This window comes from Acomys minous (genome assembly GCF_964271855.1).
Source record: "Acomys minous genome assembly, chromosome: 18".
In the NCBI taxonomy this organism is placed as follows: domain Eukaryota; kingdom Metazoa; phylum Chordata; class Mammalia; order Rodentia; family Muridae; genus Acomys; species Acomys minous.
Window position 1 is genome coordinate 60,837,361 of NC_140501.1, and position 19,140 is coordinate 60,856,500.

The 19,140-nt window shown below is 48.8% G+C and overlaps 1 protein-coding gene across 6 annotated transcripts in view; it reads right to left on the reverse strand.

Moving 5' to 3' along the window:
* FGF9 (fibroblast growth factor 9) overlaps positions 1–10,383 on the reverse strand; it is a 39,835-nt gene extending 29,452 nt beyond the window's left edge. Inside the window, exon 1 of one of the 6 annotated variants that reach the window (XM_084767586.1) lies at positions 9,932–10,383. In XM_084767586.1, the coding sequence (XP_084623712.1) occupies positions 9,932–10,079 (148 nt within the window). In that variant the 5' untranslated portion in view covers positions 10,080–10,383. Of the gene's footprint in view, positions 1–1,500; positions 1,522–4,669; positions 4,870–5,974; positions 6,355–8,058; positions 9,600–9,931 lie in introns of those variants that run through there. The other 5 variants (XM_084767585.1, XM_084767589.1, XM_084767590.1 and 2 more) reach the window with 5 other exon arrangements.
* Positions 10,384–19,140: the final 8,757 nt, after the last annotated feature.

A 19,140-nucleotide genomic window follows, 5' to 3' on the forward strand; every position in this document is an offset into this window, starting at 1 on the left:
CCGTCTGTGGATCCATCCACCTGACACAAGCCAGGGTGTGACTGGCCTGCCTGCCTGCCTTCCTTCCCTCCTTCTCTCCTTCCTTCCTTCCCTCCTTCCTTCACAAAGCCAGTGAAAAGACTGAAGAAGCAGTATCTCCTTCGCCCTACAGGAGATACACTTCCTTTCTGATGCAGTCATTTTATGGCATGGTACCATTTCTAACCCTTATAGCTCAAAATAATGAAAATCCGAACATTGTATTGCTGCTATTAGGGGCCACTTATACAAGACTCCCTTCTTGGTACCAAAAAAAATGAACACCCTAACGAAGGTCAAATCACAAAATTAGCATAAGGACATACTTCCTGTCCACTTTCATTACAAAATGAGATAGAGAAAACATTTCACCCATTTTAAGGTCTGTGCAATTTAATTCACCAGGTCGACGAGGAAAGGGTTAATCATAAAACTAAAAGCCATTTGCGCCCTCTGAGGAGCTATGTGATGGTCTGTGAAGCAGCCCTGAGAGCTAATAACCCACCCAGAGCTCTACCAGATCCAACAGAGAATATAATTTCCCAAAATGACCTGACTGTCAGGTCTGAAGAAGAGCAAGAGTAACCGTCATGACCACAGTAAGGACGGCGTAAGAACCAGAATGCTTAAGCATGAGAGAGCCTCTCTTCTCCAGGCTTTAGGACAATTCTGGGCACTGCAATGTCTTCAGCCCCAGTGTACAATGATAGAGCAATTGAAATGTCAACTGTCCAAGTCAGTCAGACTGTAAGGCCTGTCTCCTTGGATAGTATGCACACTTCACAGTTGACTCTGACGTTTTGGGTTTTGTAGCTGTAATTTCTTGCCATTTTTATACACTTGGCTTCTGAGAGTATTCTTACATAATATGGGAATGAAAGTATTAAGATATTTACCTTGGTTTTTTTTTCCTGGCTATTAATAAAATGGCTAAAATGCACATGCATTCGCGTTTTCAGTCAATGACCTATGATTGGGGGACTACATTAACCAACCACCATGCCACTTAGTAAATATAAAATATAAAATACATATGTAAAATATGTAGTGTAGGCCCTGACCCCCACGCATTGGTAGTCCTTCATTATCTGTAGAGACATTCCTTGCACGCCTGAAGCCACAGCACCCCAAACCCTATTCATACTGTTTCCTCATGAACTCATAACAAAATTTAATTTGCAAATTAGACCCCCCAAGGGGTTAACAATAACTAATAATAAAATAGAACCAGTATCAAGCAGTGTAATAAAAAGTGTTTAAAACTTTTAAATTCCATTTAACATTTTCAGACACAGTAAAAAAGTAAAGCTAACGGGGTGGGGGTTATGTTATAGGAAGAACAAATAAACAGAAAGCATGGTGACAGCGTGGCTCACACAGTGGGGGGCAGCTGTGTAGGGAACAGGTGTATCTGAAGACCAGTGGTTTGTTCCGTTACAGAAAAGCAAGTCAGAAGAGTATCATGGAAAAAAAATAAAATACCTGAAATGAGTCTGGGGAGTTCTTCCAGCAAGAAGCAGGACCCAGTGACCCCAGGTAGAAACATTCCATCACCTCAAACCATCATCCATATCCCTGAAGCTCGTTAAGAGTAGTGACCTCAAAAAATAGTCCGGATTTTTATGAGGTCAGCCCCATGACCCAAGGGCAGGCAGAACACCCACATGTGTGAGTCACCGCTCTTCTCCCACACCCAGAAAACGCCAGTGTGGAAAGGTCACGGAGACCTGGCAGCACAGGAGCCAGACCCCACCCCATTCAGACCAGAATCTCTATCCTTCTTGGTACCACCCTGTCCACAGTGAACCTCTACAACCCCCCCCAGATCAACGGAGCCCTCAGCTGGCGCAAAACAAGTGCCTCCAACTGTCTTCCTTGATGACAGAGCGCTCCCTCCGTACACTAATCTGTTTACCCGTGCAAACCTGAGTAACCAACATGGACAACAGTAGGTCGATGACAACCCAGGAGCAGACGTCCTATAGACAGATCACCGGAAGGAGAAAGAGGGAACTAATGAGAAGGAAAGAGGAAAAGACAGACAATAGACTGGCCTAAAACTGCCGTGTTGCCCTATCTTCTCCTAGCACACACAACCTAGGTAACATGGGCTCAGAAAGGTCACAGTGGGTTGCAAGTAGACTAGTGACATTTGTCCACTCTCTTCCATCACAGACAACCATTCGGTTAGGAGCCACCCAGTGCCTCTCGTGAGGCTGATAAAGCTAAGGATCGCTGGTCACAGAGTTCTCCGGGGACTGTGCCAGATTAGGCCTCCCTCTTCCAAGTCTCACTGGCCATCAGTGATTGGAGTGTCTAGCTCTGCCCAATAGTGTCCCTAACACCGAGTTAGTCCACCCTCCTAGAGTCTGCTTATGCTGTACTTCACCTCTAAAGCCAGCCACAGGAAATGGGACAGTCGGCAGATCTGTTGCACCCTCTGTCTGTGCCCTTTTTAGATCGAACAACAAAAATACACAAAGACAGTACTTTTCACTTTTGTTGCCCATCATAACAAAGTGATAATTGTCACACAATTTGGCTGCAGGACATAGAGAATTCAACCTCAAACTAACCAGGAACCTTCCACTCTGCTGGCTAGTTTTCACAGTGATAAACGGTGTTATGCAAACCACTGGAGAAGAAATATCAGCATTACTCTGCATGCTATATTACAGACGTGCCAGGTAAGAGGTGCCCACTGGGACAACAGTGGTACAACTGTCACAGCGGTAACCAATTACTCTCTGCTTAGATTTGAGGCATGAGCCGCAGGAGGGAATTCACACCTGATACTGTAAACCTAGTCAAAAGCCTGTGAATGGCCCCAGAGTAGAATCTGTTATTGCGACTTTGCTAAACAACCATGTTGTCGAGTTCCCTTTTAAATATCTATGTTTCTACTCAGAAGATCTACGCTCCTTTCAACTTTGGTTTCTAGCCAAAGCTTCTTTTTTGCAATGGGAAGCTGCTAATGCAGAGACTAATAATTAGTAAATTGCCTAGAATGCGTGACTGCGCAGGCTCAGCCCTAAACAGGACATCTGCATCAGCACTGCCCTCCCCAAGGCTCAGGGAACACCTGGGAAGAGAGAGTAGAAAAACTATGAGAGCCTGAAGATAGGAAGGAGAGCTGTGAAATGCTGCCTTCTGGGCATGACATGGCTATTGCAATCATGAACTCCTAAAAAGTGTGGTTCCCTTGCACTGGACCAAGCCAGTCAGCATTCCTGCAGGGATGGGAAAGAGGCTCCTGAACTCCCACCGCCCCCAGCCCAGGAGCATCTGGCAGTTGACAGCTACTAAAGGAGGAAGCACCGTTTTCCTTTGAGGGTGTGGCTGCCCATAGGTTATCCCCACACCCATGTGTGGGGGGGGGCAAACTGGACTCAAAAGGAGGAAGAAGAGGAAGATGCGCAGCCATGATGTCAGGGGACCCGCTGGAAGTGTCCAGGGGGAAATAAGAGGCAGATATGGTCAAGACTCATTGTATAAATATGTGCAATTCTCAAAAAGTACTATACAACAGCACAGTGGGGCAGCCATTGGTCCTCGCTACTCCAGAAACTTGGGCCGAAGGACTGCTTGAGCCCAAGATCTCCAGACCAGCCTGGGTATCATAGTGATCCTGCTGATGATGTTGAAGAAGAAAAAATGAGGGAGAGGAAACTGAGGAGGAAGCGGGGAGAGGAGAAAAAAAAATGGGGAGAAACAAGGAAAGAAATAGCCCAGATTTTACAGAGAAACATAGTATGAGGTTGTCAAAGGCGAAAGGTTAAACTGGACATCATGATGCAGGCCTGTAATCCCAGTACTTGGGAGGTGTGGGCCAGCCTGTGCTACTTCAGACCCAGTCTCAAAAGTGGGTGGAGAGATTGGGTAAGCCCCTTCCTTCTCTTCCACAGCTCCCTGATCCTGCACAGTAGCCATTTGGTCATCTCGGAGCAAGAACCTATGAATCCCTGCTCCGGCTTGAACAAAACTGGGTTCCCTTAGGAAAGGGCAGCTCAGTGGATACCCAAGTCTTCTGCAGCAAGCCAAACAACGGCATCTCTTAATTAGGAAGGCTTTCCCTTCTACAGTACTGAAAAACCAAGGTGCAAAGAATTGGATTTTGGGGTTTTTTTTTCTGCAAAACCCTGCAAATAAGCTTTTAACTTTGTTGTTGCATTGTTCCTTTTAATCACAGAGTTAGCTTTCTCCTACCCAGTACCTCCTAACATCCAATTCCTTTAACAGGGCCTCAAAAGGCTCACCAGGAGGAGTGTCCATTTACGGTTCTAGTGACCTCTTGAGTCACCATGCCCATGCCAGGAGGTAGGTCTGCTTCTGCTTCCACAAGCCCAACACTCACTTTTTTGTTACTCTGCATTGCCTACTTAATTTTTGCTCGCTGTCTTAAAGCTGGCAAGACCAGAAAGCTCTCCCAAGTGAAGAACATATACTCACAGCCCATCTTTCAGAGACGGGACCCCCAGCTCCCCTTCTCCCATCTCCCTTCACCCCCAAGGGAAAACAAAGGACCCCTGAAGGTCCCACCTTCAACTCCCTGCCCGGGCTGCAGGCCCTGCAGCCCTGAGATTCCCTCACCCCCGCGTCCCTTGGACCGCCACCGCCTGGCCAAGCTGAGCTTGCCCGCTGCTGCAGTCACCTGCGGCGGCTGGGGGCGGCAGCAAAGCGTTTGCCCAGCACGTTTCCTTCTGCCATTCCTTTTCAGGTAGGAAACGCATCATCTATTTTAATCGAGGTGTAAACCCACCCCACCTACAGCTACTCGGAAACCCAGGGAAAAGACGAAGTCCCCTGGGAGGAGCCATGGAGGCGCGGAGGCCTTGGCTGCGGGGTTGGGGGGTGGAAGGTAAAGCCTCTGCGGCTGGGACGCCAGGTGCGCCCGGCAGCCCCTCCGCCCCGCCCGGGGCCGCGCCGCCGGGTCCTAGCGCCGATGCAACTCCCTGCGGGCGGGGCTAGGGAGGCAAGGCACGGAGGCTCCAGGCACAAGCACAGCGCTGCAGAGGTTGCTAATATTGGGACCTGCCGCAGCAGCAGCAGCGGGAGACCGCGCCACTGCTGTCACCCCGGGGGCCCGCTTCTCACTGCAACCGGATGAAAGACTTAAATAACCCTCCTTCCCCACCCCCACTGCGCACAACCGCCCACTCAGCTCCATCCAAACGAGGGTGAGTGGCACCGCCGAGAGCCAAGCGCGCCCTTCCCCCCGCGGCAGACACCCGAACGACCTGCTATATTTGCACCCGGGGTCCCCAGCATGGGCCGGGGCTTCCGCTCCCCTCCTACCAACACCCCCCTACACACACACACACACACACACACACACACACACACACACACACACACACACTGTGCGGAACCAAAGAGTAGAGATGTCACTTCCTTGGCGACACCTCCAACCTCTAGGATCTAGGCGGGGTGAAGAGATGGAGCTTTTTGTTTGATAGTCACGGTTCTGCGGCGGTAACCTGCAATGCTTGTCCGCTGACCCCTGAACGCGCGCGCTCCCCGCCCTCGTATCCTAGCTCTGATGCTCAGTATCTGATGTCCCAAGTGCCCGTGGCAAACGTCCTATCTTAAAGGTGGCTGCATTTTCAAAAAGAAAGAAAGAAAGAAAGCCGTTGGGGGAAAGGTACGTGGAGGGGCCCGGAGTGTAAGGGCTATCCCGTGACCTGGGCACAGTTGTGAGGCACCCAGGGTTGGGACGGGAAAATTCACACAATGAAGGTGGCCTCGGCCGGCCGCAGCGCCCCTGCAGCAGTGCGCTCAGAGTGCGGCTGGCCTTTTGCTACCCCAAGACTAGCTCCAGATCCCTTTCCTGGGCTAGTGGTTAACAATAGCATGCCACCCCCCGCACCGCCTGCGCGGCCCTTTGTCACCCCACCCCCACCTCTTCCTCTGCGGCTGTGGCCTTGCCAGGCCGGGAGTGGAGGGGTCCCCGACCCACCTCCCAGACCAGAGGAGCTCTACGACCCTCCCAACCCCGCTGCGCGCTTCAGAAAGAAGGGGCGGGGGGGGGGTGAGAGGACCCTGAGTGAGGCCCCGAAGCTCAATCCCGACCTCCAGTCTGTCCTCAGTCCCCTCCACCAAGTCTCCGGGTGCGGCGCACGCCTCCGGTGGTTCCCACACGGCACACCACCACCCGGCTTCCTCGGGCGGCGGCTGTCAGCGCCGCCAAACCCGTACTCACACACAAAGAGAAAGCAAAGGGACTGAACGTGGGCAAATAAGAAAAGTCAGACACCCTACACGCGGCCAGAAGGGTGTCCGCCCCTGTCCTCCTTTCCCTGGACCCCAGCGGTCCTCACTGCACTGAGGGGCGCACTGGAGCACAGTGGAAAGGGAGTTAGAACACGAGCGCTCTTAGGACCGCGCGGAGCGAGAGCGCTGCGGGGCCCGGGGCTGAGCCCGCACCTGCCGGCCCTGAGCGCGGGAGGACCCGGCTCCCGCTGCCCTAGGCGTCCAGCTAGCTGCCCCGCGCCCCGAGTCACTCAATCCCGGGCACCACCGGCTTCCCGCTGCCTGTCTTGCTCCCAAAGCTGGACTCAGTAGCAACCCTTAAGGTGCCCAGCAAGACAAGCACTCCAGTAAAGTTTAGTCGCGCCCCCCCCTCCGCTCCCCGCGACGTTTACTTCTGGGGTGGTGGGAAGATTGTTAGGTTTCAAAGGAATAACGGCAGCGATGAGCTGAACTTTCTATTTTTAAGCAGCGAGGGGACACGAGTCAGTTTGGGAAATTGATTGAGCCCAGCCTCAGCAGTGAGCCTAGGGCCTCGAGAATCTGACCTACGCAGGCCTGAAGCTTCCTCACCTCCGGGCAACATCCACAGTCCACAAAACTAAACATGTAGCTTAGACTGCGTCCAACATCTGGCATTAAAACATGAGGAAGAAAAATCACCACAGGACTTGGTTTTACGATCTAGTCTAAGTGTTGTCAGGTGGGTTCGCTCTGGAGTTAACTCCTTCCAACAGTCTGGTTGCCCAAACTGTCGGGTTTTTTTTATTTTTTAAAGTAAGGGAGAAACCTAGATTCCACACACCCCGCCCCCCGCCCCAACCCCAGGCAGGGAGGACCCTGGTTCGCTGACTTAGCACTGCACCGCTGAAGGTGCCCGCCAGGCACGTGTGTGCAGGCATGAAAGTGGGAAGAGTCCCCACCTGAGTCTGCAGCCTCCGATGCTGAGTCACAGGTACCCTGCTCGGAACAAGAAATCTTTGGAATGCCCTTTAAAATGAGCCTGCAGCTTTTGCAAGCGCACGCAAACACTCAACACCAGAAAGCCACTCGGGAAACACACACACAAGGCTGCACACTGTGGAAATTCAAAAGCGGAGGTTGAGAGTCAAACGGGTGGAAGAGTTAGCTCTCCCCTAGTGGGATGTCGGCCCCTTCCCAGGTCATTTTCCCCCGGCAGCCTCTGCCCTAAAAGACGACCTCAGTGCTTCCCCCCACAGAACAGCCAGCAACCTTCGCTTGTGAGGCTTTCAGACCAGCACCAGGAATAAACAACACGCTTAATGTCCAATCCAAGGAGAATTCTTATTAGAGGAAAAGGGAAGGTGAGAAACTTAATCTGAGCAAGATACCAGCTACCTACAGGAAACTAAGTGCATTTTAAAGTTCTTAGTGGCTAAAGCGAAAACTCGTGGAAATGGGTCCATTAAAATGAAACTTCTTAAACCTGATCTTCTTGCTATCTGTTGGGGGGAAAAAACTTCGGATTTGAATTATATTCATAACTCATTTCCCCCCCCCTTAAAAAAGAAAGAAAGAAAGAAAGAAAGAAAGAAAGAAAGAAAGAAAGAAAGAAAGAAAGGCCTTCAGTGTAGACTTGCACCAGTGCCAACCGCAGATCTGCAATTCCGGAGGCTTTTTCCCTCCCCGGGCTGGCAAGATACTCAGAGGGGGGGTGGGTGTGAATATGAGACTATATCTCTTGTAGCATCCCCGCCTAGCCACCGCCTTCCTGGCAGTTAACAATCTGAACGTGTCACCACGCGGACACTGAGGGGTTAAAAGCATACCTACCGAATCGGCTGTGGTCCTTCCTGGTTCCCTGGATCGTACCGTTGGGGAAGATTTCTAAGTGAAATCCCGTCCTGCAGTACAGCTGCCTCCGCCTGAGAATCCCCTTTAAATGATCCAAGTCCGTGACTGCGGGTCCCCGGGGCAGCCCCCCTGCTTCAGACTGACCCAGGTGGTCACTTAGCAACACCGGACTGTCCACCGGCAACACCGGTACGTTCCCGAACGGTACCGCGTCCTGCACACCGAAATAGCTCCCAACTTCACCTAAGGGAGCCATCAGAGGACTCGGCTTTTAAGCACAAGAATAAACAATAATGATGGTTTCAACCAGGAGACACAAGGCGAGGTATATCCAACTCCCCTCCCTGGCTGCAGTTGCAGAGAGAGAGGGAAAAAGAAGGGTTCTTTTCTTCAATCCATCCAATGCATAAATAAAAGTAATCTGCTGTTTCTCTGGCACAGGTTCAAGGTCAAACCACTGATAGTCTAAGAAGCCACCACTTTATACTCACACACTGACATTGATCAACACAGCTATGCATCGCTACATATGGAGCCTTGGCTCTCAGCAGGCAGAAAGGTCTTCATCCCATCCGACCGTAATAAGGGAAAAAAATCCGTAGTTTCTCCATTTGCCTATAGATCAGAATGACCATAGCAACGTGAGTGCTTGGGCGATATTACAGGGATTTTTAAGATGCTCGGGCTACGTCAGAATTTACGGATCCTGACTCCAGAAAGGCATGCGCTGTTTTTACTCTCTAGCCGACTCTGCAGACATCAGCATGACTCCTTCAAGGGGGGAAAAAAATCTCACGTTGGCGGCGGCGACAAATCTATCCTCCCAGTCCCTCCTCCAAAAAATAAGGATAATATAACAAAAAGAAGAAGAAGAAGAAGAAAAAACTTTCGGCGTCCAAAGCTAGAATCCAGAACGCTGCAGAGGCTCTGCGGAGGTCCGGCGGCTTGCAATGAGGCGAGCGGCAAGCGGCTGGCGAGGACCGCGTCCCGGAGCTCGCGTGCTGCCCGGGCTGCCGCGAACAGGTGTCGCCGCGCGGGCCGCGCAGCGCCGTGGCCGCGGAGCGCTCCTCCTGCGCAGCCCCCGCCGGCGCGCAGAGTGGCGCAGGCGGCGGCATTGGGCCGGGTTTAAGGTAGCGCGGCGGCCGCCCCGCTCCGCCCGGTCCTAGCGCCCGCCCTGACTCCCGAGCCGCTCTTCCGCAGGCTGGGCACAAGCGGGCGGGCAGAGCGCGGGACTTCTCGGTGCGGACGACCTGGGAAACCCGGCTATAGAGACAGGAACGCGGGGGACGCGGTACCAGTGGCGGGAGGCAGCAGCCTGGAGACGTTCGGGTCACCTGAAATCTAGCTCGCTAGAGAAGCAGGGTCAAGAGGGAACCGGGAAAGCAGTTGGTTTTTTTTTTTTTTCATGGACTCTGTAACCTTGCGTCGCATTATAAAATAGACTTAGAGGTAAGGGTTGGTGTAGGGAGCTCGGTTGGACTGGGCAGTTTCTCTTTCATTCTTCAGCCAGGCTCACAGGCGTGCAAACTATACTGCAGGTAAGAAAGTTGAGTGTGAGTCAGATTCTCCTCTCCTCTCTCTCTCTCTCTCTCTCTCTCTCTCTCTCTCTCTCTCTCTCTCTCTCTCTCTCTCTCACACACACACACACACACACACACACACACACACACACACACACTGGTGGGCACACACTCTTGGATTTGTTAGAGACTCTCTGGCTCGCATCTTTGGGTCCTTTAGGTCCTGCCTCCTCCCTCCCGCGGCTAGAAGTAAAGAGTACCCCGGCCTTGAAAAAAAAAGAATTAATTTAAAAAAAAAAAAAAACCAGCCTCCGTCCTTGAGTTCGACTCACGCCCCAGATCTGAGTGCGCATCTTCGGGGAGAAGGTTCCACTGAGTTCTCTCTCGCCTCCGAGCCAAGATACTCAGGACAGTCTTTGCCTCCCTGAGCTCTACTTTGCCTAGGAGACGCGAAAGCCATGAGTTCCAAGGTCGCCTCATGGCCCGAAGCTCTCAGCACAGCTCGAGAGCAGGGCGACAGCCTCGGGCTGGGCATGGACGCGCCTCGCTGCTCAGTGCTTGCTCGCAGCTGCCGGTGCACTTGGAAGCCTGAGCCCTGGTCCTGGGCCAGGGCTTTTGCTCGCAGCCAGCGGCCTTCGAGCCCAGCCTCAGGAAGGGACAAAGAAACGCACTGCCCGGAGCAGCCAGGGGCAGGGCCCGCCGGTGGCGCTGTCCGCGCCCTGCCACCCACCAGCGCCCCGGTCCGCCAAGCGCGGCGTCTCCAACACAAGCACTGTCCCCGCAGCCCTCCTAAAGGCCGGCTCTCTCTCCCCCTGCTCCTCTTTGTTCATATTGTCTTTGGATTCTCGGGTGAAGATGGTGAAAGTTGCTAAGACTTGAGCGCAGCTCCTGATGGCCTGCTAGAGAGAAGCAAAGTCCAAAAACCCGGAGCCCTGTGGTAAAGAAGCAAAGGAAAAGCTGTTTCTGGGGGGGTGGGGGGGGTGGACAAGTCAGCCTATGGCGGCAAAGCCCTGGCGCTGGCCCTACTCTGACCGGAAGGTTTCGCCCCAAAGACGAAGGCAGCAATGAATTTGCAGATTTCACGGGTGTTGGAGGTGCCTATCCCTGGAGCGACCTTTCTCTGCTCTCCAGGTTAGAAAGCGGACGTGCTCCCGCAAGGCCTCGATGGAGCAGAGTGGGGCCAGGTGACCCTCCCCTCTGTCCACTCCTACACTTTTTTGCCGCAGTCTGGGGTCATCGGTAGTCCCGGCACTGATTTCGTGTGTCTGACTTACAAGTTTCCACTGCAGAAGAACCCTGCGGTGCGATATTTGCAGCAGCTCATTCCGGGTGTTACAGTGCAGGCTGTAACGCTACCCCTCTCGGTGGCAGATACAAGAGGCTGGGAGGAAGTGACACTTCTCATAAACCATTAGAATAGCCCGCATTAATCACCCCAGGTCGCCAACAGCCCTGGGTTAAGCAGGGCGCTGCTAAACCCCTTACGTACAAAATGCCAGGTTGATTTTTTTTAATGGTGGAAGAGATCAAAAGAATGAAATACAGACAGGAAGGCGCTTTGTAAAAGGATGGAGAACAGGACGCAGACATTTCCACTGAGGACTGGACTGGGGCGGTTTTCCAACAGCTATCTCCCACCACGCTCTTTCCGTCTGAATTTAGCCGGTTAGCCTATGAGCAAAGACCATTTCCGCCTCTCCGGTCCTGAAGCATCCTGTCCCTTTAAAAGTGATGCGGCAGTAGGAAAGAGTAAAGTAGCTGACCCAGCACTTTTGCAGGTAGAACCAGCAGCCTGCTCTTCCCATCCCGCTCCCACTGCAGTTAGTGTGGTCCCCCTTTCACCCGCATCCTGCTTTCTTCGTTCCTTGCCTTTTTGCTTGCCTATCAGGTTTCGCACGCTGCTTACATTCGGTCCTTTTCCTGCATAGTAATAGAAGCCATGACCTTGCTATCTCCTTAGCACGTTTTTTTTTTCCAGGAAGTCACCCCACTCCCATCGCTAACCTCTTCAAGGTTGCCTCGGAGCCATAAGGTAACTCCGGATTCCCAACACTAAGCTTCTACCTTTCAACTAACACAACAAGATGGCGGCTTTGCTTTCTAGACACACGTGTATAACTAACTGACTTACTAACACCTGCCTGGGTGACCTCAAGCACAGGAAGCAGACACAGATGCCGGACACTCAAGACAGCTGCCCTCCCCGCATCCTTCCTCATATAGCCTTTCTGCACATGGGGCATTAAGTCCGTCCCAATCCTCAAGTTCCCTTATGCTCTTTCTCCTCCAGCTGCCTTAACCCCTCTTGTTTGTCTCCCCTCCCCCACCCCCACCCCCCACCCCCCTCTCTTACCTGTGTTTTCTATCTGTCTTTTCTGCTATCGCTTTACTGCATAGGCCCAGATTGGAATAAGTGATGAGAGATCAAGGGGTCTGCGACACCCCCAAGAGTCTACAGATCTGTAACATGCCATCCACCATTCACGGGCCCCATGAGTTGCCATGCACCCTGGTTTAGATACATGGATGTAAACACGGCCGGTAAGGTACAAGTTCTCCACACGTTTGAAGCGGCCATTGGCTCTCTTCACCTGCCCTTCTTCTGTCCACTCATTTGTGTATTCTTTAATTGTTTTGTGCACACAAGCACATACATGTATACACACGTGCGTGCACACACATGCACACAGGTATGCACACGCGCGTGCACACACACACACACACACCAGCACAGAATCTTTCCCTTCCAGCAACAATGACTGCATAACCAGGCCACAGCCCTCCATTTTCTATTTTCTCCATTCTCCCATAACCCTTCGCTCTACTAATGGCACGAGGTGAAAGGGAACCAGCTTGGGTTCCCAGACTTACCTCATGGAAAACTTTGGATTCGGAAGGGCATGGAACCTCCACGCCACCGACGACGCAGTGAGCACTGGCTTGCTTCCAGTGCTGCAGACACTCCCAGTACTTTTGTGCTTTAGCCATGTAACTCTCAAAACTGACTCTGTGATGGGAATGCCATTGGGTTGCACTTTCCTAAAGAGAAGATTGCAAAGAATGAAGACCAGGTGACTCACCTATCACCCCATTGCTAACAAATGGTGACGGCTGCCTGGCACAACACTGTGTATTATAAGAGACACGTTGTTGCAGGGCGTAACGGCCTGCACTCAGGTGGCCACCCTGTGCTATATAAATGACCTACCTCAAAAACAACCAAAAATAAACATGTGTGTTTTTACAAAATAAATAAACAAGAATAAGTAATGAGCATATGTACTTAACAACCAGTTGTCCTGGGTGTATGTAACATACTTAGTTAAGTTATATAAAAAGCCAGTTATAATAGGAGAGAAAGGATAAAAGAGAGAAGAGCCCCAGAAACAGAAATTTAAAAACAAAAAGTGTAAAAAGCATAGGAAGAAATGTTTTTAAATTTCTCTATAGACACAAAAGACTTGAATAAGTTAAAAGACATAGTAATTTTTTTCTTTTGATTTTCAATACAGGGTTTCTCTGTGTGCCCTTTACTGTACTGGCTGGGTTTGAACTCACAGAGATCCACCTGCCTCTGCCTCTGCCTCTGCCTCTGCTTCTGCCTCTGCCTCTGCCTCTGCCTCTCACTCTGCCTCTGCCTTCTGCCTCTGCCTCTGCCTCTGCCTCTGCCTCTGCCTCTGCCTCTGCCTTCTGCCTCTGCCTCTGCCTCTGCCTCTGCCTCTGTCTCTGCCTCTGCCTCTGCCTTCTGCCTCTGCCTCTGCCTCTGCCTCTGCCTCTGCCTCTGCCTCCATAGTGCTAATGTTAAAGGTGTGTGCCACCACGCCCAGCCTGGTAATTCTAAATAGGAAAAACTTCTTAATTTTGAAAATATACACTCCTTCCTAGATTCACCTAAAAGTTTAACATGATTACAGTAAAAATACCTATAAATTGTTATATTAGCTACATTGATGCTAAAGATAATCTGGAAAATTCAATTGACAAAATTTTAACAAGAAAAAATGAGAGGTAAACTAATTATAATTGCAATTATCATACAATAATATTAAATATTTTTAAATGCCAGGAAATAAGAACAGCATTATAATCTAAATAAATGGATAAGGGATCAATAGCCTATAATTAATATGAGTACACAAAGGCGGATCGCTGTGAGTTCAAGACCAGCCCGGTCTACAAAGCAAGTCCAGGACAACCAAAGCTACACAGAGAAACCCTGTCTCTGGGGGAAATTTTTTAATATAAAATAATTAATGAGGAAAATAAACTAGTGAGTAACTGGTTCTAAAAGAGCTGAAGAGGCAACTGAGAGAAAGTAAGTTTTCCTTCACACTTGAAATGAGGTTAGACCTCGAATGGAGCAAATACTTAAGTGTAAATTTAAATTGTAACAAGTGCTAAAAGAAACAATGGAGACATTCCTTTACACTCTGAGTAGTAAAAAGCCTTTCTAATTGGATTGCAGAATTCAAATGCCTGAAAAAGAATGTTGAAAAAAAAATGCAGCCACACACAAAATATAGCTGCATAGGAAGAAACCATATTCAAAAGATAGGAGGAGAAATAAAACAAACTGTGCATTTCAGGTTGAAGGACTAATTTTCCTGTCTATGAGTACCCTGTAAATGATTAAGAAGCATGCAGCCTCTGCTGGGCATAGTGGCACATGACTGGAATCCCAGGACTCAGGAGGTGGAGGTAGGGGAATCAGGAGTTCAAGGCCAGTTCAAGAACAGCTAGCCAAAGAGACCTTTTTCCAAAAGATCAAAATAATAATAGTAATGGTGGTGATGGTGATGATCATGGTGGTGGGGATAGTGATGGTGGTGGTGATGATGATGATGATGATGATGGTGATGATGATGATGATGATGACGACGACGATGACGATAATAATAATAATAATAATAATAATAATAATAATAATAATAATAATAATAGTAATGGCCTGGTGTGTCTGGTTTGATATGTGAGCCTGGACATCATTTTGCCCATCCACAGAGAAAAAAGCTGAACAGATTAAAAGTTAAGAACTCCTCTCAAATACTCAGAGAATTGAGGACATGAGGCAAGCTGATGGAGAGCCAGGCCGACCTCAAGTCACTGCTTCCAAACTAGAGAGCTGTAGCAGCTCACACCTGGCCCAGGTACGAATAGTTACTTCAAATTATAATTCCTCAAGGTTCCGTGTGCACAAATTGTGAGAGTTAAAAATAAGCCATAGGGACATAGGACACCCCCCCCACCCCCCGCTTTCCAGAGTTTATTTCCGGATGCTATTTCAGGTTCCCACTGTAAAGATCTGGGGGTAGGGGTGGGGGTCCCTCCTACTTGCCTTGGAGGAGAGAGTACCCCTTTTGGAATTCACTCAGAGCTCCATTTTCCTGATCCTGAGGAAACTGTTTTCACCCCAGCCCACCTAAACTGGGAAGGGAGATACCCAACTCCAGCATCTCCTGACCTCAAAATCCTCACATCAGGCTCATTAACAGACAGGCCTCGTCATAGTAATATTGAACACATCCCTCCTCCTAACCCATCATGGTTTTAATTATCAATTTGAGACAATGGAGAAACGCCTACAAAGGAGTCTTGATGAAGGATGGTCTGCACTAAATTAGCCTGTGGGGATTGCCTTGACTATGTTGATTGATTAATTGATAGGAAAACTCCATCTAAAAGTGGGAGACACTATGCCCAGGGTTTGGGCTCCAAGCTGTATTAAAAAGTTCAAATATAAGCTGAGCACTAACGTGCATGCACTCACTCTTTCTGCTCTTGGTGTGTGTGTGTGTGTGTGTGTGTGTGTGTGTGTGTGTGTGTGTGTGTTTCCAGTTCCTTCTGTCTTGACTTCTCTGCTCTGACGAGTTGTAACCTGGAACTGTGAGCTAAAATCAGCTCTTTCCTCTCCTAAGTTACTTTTGTCAGAATGTTTAATCACAGCAACAGAAATGCTGCTAGAACACTGCTTTTTCGCCTCAGCAGCAAGTATTGGAGCAGGAAGAACTGCAAGATTCAGGTCCCACACTAAACAATTTCTAGAGGATGTGTAGTGATAACTTTTGAAACACAGAAAGAAACCCCACAGTCTGCACAATGCAGTGACTTCACTCCTCAAACCCCAGCAAATGCTAAGCAGTGTTTGCTAACAACTGTGGAGCACCTGGACCAGCAGAGAATCCATGGCAGCAAGTCATGTGAGCGTGATGTGCTCCAGAGAGCTGGTAGGGCCCTCCCGAGTCCTCCCAGGGCCTGCAATGTCTCTACCCAGCCTCTAATTTAAAAACACAAAAATGAATAAAAAATTACTCACCAGGCCAGAGCACGCAGTGCCTTGCACTCCCCAGCAGGAATGCGGACCCAAAATGAGATTTAAAGTTACAGTGGGATCCCCACTTTAGATTTTGACAAAGTTAAATTCACAACACCTCAGGCACCATTTTGTACTGGGTGACTGCTCAGAGAAAAACACATAATCAGAATTATCATTTCAAACTGTCCTAGGCTATAGCTGGGTGTGATGGACTTGGGAGACAGAGGCAGGTAGATCTCTGTGAATTTGAGTCCAGCCTAGTCTACAAAGAGAATTCCAAGACAGCCAGGGCTACACACAGAGAAACCCTGTCTTGAAAAACCAAAGCCAACAAAACAAAAATTTCCAAGGCTATATATTGCAGCTAAAAAGCACACATTAATCCTGTGAATTATGCTATCGTGGAAATTCAATTCATCAAATTCAGCTTCTCGGTGTTCCAGAACTATCATACAGCTTTACCAAGGTGCTGACCTTTTAAAGAAGCGACTATGCAACTTTCTTTAGTTTGTTGTCTGGATTCGATTGGGCTTTTTGACACAGGGCCTCAATGGGCAGCTCAGGCTCAGCTGGAGTTCTTTCCTGCAACCGCCTGCCTCTGCATCCTGATTTCTGGGAGGTATGAATTTCAGGCATGCACCACACCCCACTAAGAACATAGAGCATCTTCATGTATCTTCCTCTAAATGGCTTTTATAACTTAGCAAGTCCCTTTTGGCTGGAGAAAAGACAGTCGATATTTGACCCATTTGCTCTTTATTATAATGGTCAGGAAAACATATGTGGTAGCCATGAAAAGAGATCTAAAGAGCCGTTAACCACCAAACTGCCCCAGTTTGACTACAATTTAAAGAAAGAAAAATGAAGTCAAGGAGGAGAGAGAGTAAGTCTACTTGTGAGCTAGGCAGACCCAGGAGGTATACATCAATCCTTTACAGGTATTCAGTCAGGAATCGGTGACCAGCATGGGCTTGAGGACTAATGAGGAGATATGGCCACGCCCAGCATACTATACAACAGTGGGCAGATGACACTGTTTGCACTGTGCATGAACCACTTAGGGCTGAGGAAGTGAAATGGAGTTTTAAGAAGCCAACAGCGATGACCCTTCTCCACTGTTCTCCACAGAGCTGAAGTCTGATCACCCAGGAACTAGATCGGCCTGTCATTTTCTTTACATGTGTGTGTGACATTGCTTGCTTCAGTGTGCTTACTACTGAGCACGTCCTTGGTGCTTCTAAGTCTGTCCACATGTGAAGAGGGGTGTTCATTTTGAGTCATTTCTCCCCTCAAAAGCTAGGAGATCCAAGGAGCAATGCCCTTTATTGATCCTTAAATACTTCCCTAATGGTGGCTCAGCTTCGTGCTTGGATGTGTTCGCTCCTACATTTCAGTTTACATCTTTCTACTTGAATTAGATGACCCGTGTCATTTTTCTGCTATTTCAGATCTTACAGTAGCCAAAGCCCCCCAAAATCCAGGGCCTTATCCTCCACCAAAAAAAATATATATTGTCATCTGAAATAAATGTAAAGACACAAACAGAATGCAGTATCAGTTGGGATGCACCTAAAGAGGGAAAAGGGAGGCATTGATGACCCTTGAAGCACATATGAAATCTTTGCTTCTATTTTTTTTTTTTCCTGTAAAGCAAGATGGAATGGAATGGGCTTCCACAGTTCTTTTTAGCAAGAAAAGTATGATCCTGTGCCCAGGCATGGGGTGCACACCTGTCATTCCAACATTTGAGAGGCAGAAGGACAGAGTTTGAGACCAACTTAAGCTTCGTAGTGAAATCCTGTCTCAAAAAAGAGTGCGGGAGGAAGAAAAGGAGAATGAGTAAAAGGATGAAGAAGAAGAAGAGGAGGAGGAGGAGGAAATTAATGGAGGGAAGGCAAGGAAATAAGTAAAAAGAAGAGAGCAAACTAGATCATATTTTTTCAGAAAGCTGCCCATCAGGCAACCAGAGCTAGCTTCTTAAGACTGTGGAAAATCCCAGCCTGTGCTCCACCCACAGATCCACAAAAGTTTAAATAAGTGGAAATAGATCCCAAACTATTTTCTCCTCCTGTACAATGAGTTGTTTATGGGATTTAAAAAGGATATATATAAATGTATATCCCAATTTTTTTAAATGAGCTTTGTGAAGATACAATTTATCAATAAATAAGCATACATTACTTTTACCAAAATAGTAAACTATTTGTAATTTTTAAAAAAAAAAGAGGGAATGGTATTTATGAATATGAAATAACAGGAAAGAAAGTAGAGACGTAATTTAAATATGACACAAATAGTAATCTACAAATCCCACTGAAGTGGGGGGGGGCCAGATTGGGAGGCACCAGGGTCGTGAATTTATTGATACTTTGTACCCTATCTTCTAAGTTTTCAATAGGGTGGTAATGATTTTTCTGAAGCCAAGTGTTGTCTTTTTTCATAATCATTTACTCACTCACTAGCAGAAAGATACTGGTTCGTGTCCTCTGGAGCTGCTGGTAATGACCACAAACAATGATCTTATTCAACTCATCGTTTATGGAGGCCCATGCGCCAGCCTCCAGAAGAAAACAAAAATAAATGAGAGGGCCTTGCCCTCATTACGTCCTGGGACAATAACAACGGTGGGAACGCTCCCTTTGTAAGTCTCTGGAATATTTAGGGTGGCTGTACTAGGGGTTCCGTGAGGGTAACAGGGGTAGAGGGTTAGGCGAGAGAGAGAGAGAGAGAGAGAGATTTGCTGAAGGCCTGGCTGGGTAAAGCTGATGCGCATAGGATCAGCCTGCCTGCCTGTGGGCAACTGCAGCCTATCCTGCCATCCACAGAAAACTTCCATTCTCTTTCAGAAGTCTTTTGTGATAGTTTGAATGCAGGATATCCGCCCCCCCCCCAACAATTTTTAAATTAAAGGCTTACACCTCAGCTGCTAACAGTCTTCAGGTGGTCAGAGTTGGTATTTGTTGCTTTTCTGTTGCTGTAATGAAATACCAATATCAAGACAACTTTTAGAAAAAGGAGTTTCTTTTCAGCTTAAGGTTCCAGGGGGCTAAATGTCCAACAGGGAGAGAAATCATAGCAGCCAGCAGGAGGCATAGCAACAAGTTGTCCCCGGTTTGTAACTCTCAAACTCCACTCCCAGTGACAACTCCTCCAGCAAGGCCGCACCACCTAAGCCTCCCCAACAGGACCATAAACTGGGTGTTCAAATATCTGAGCCTGTGAGGGACA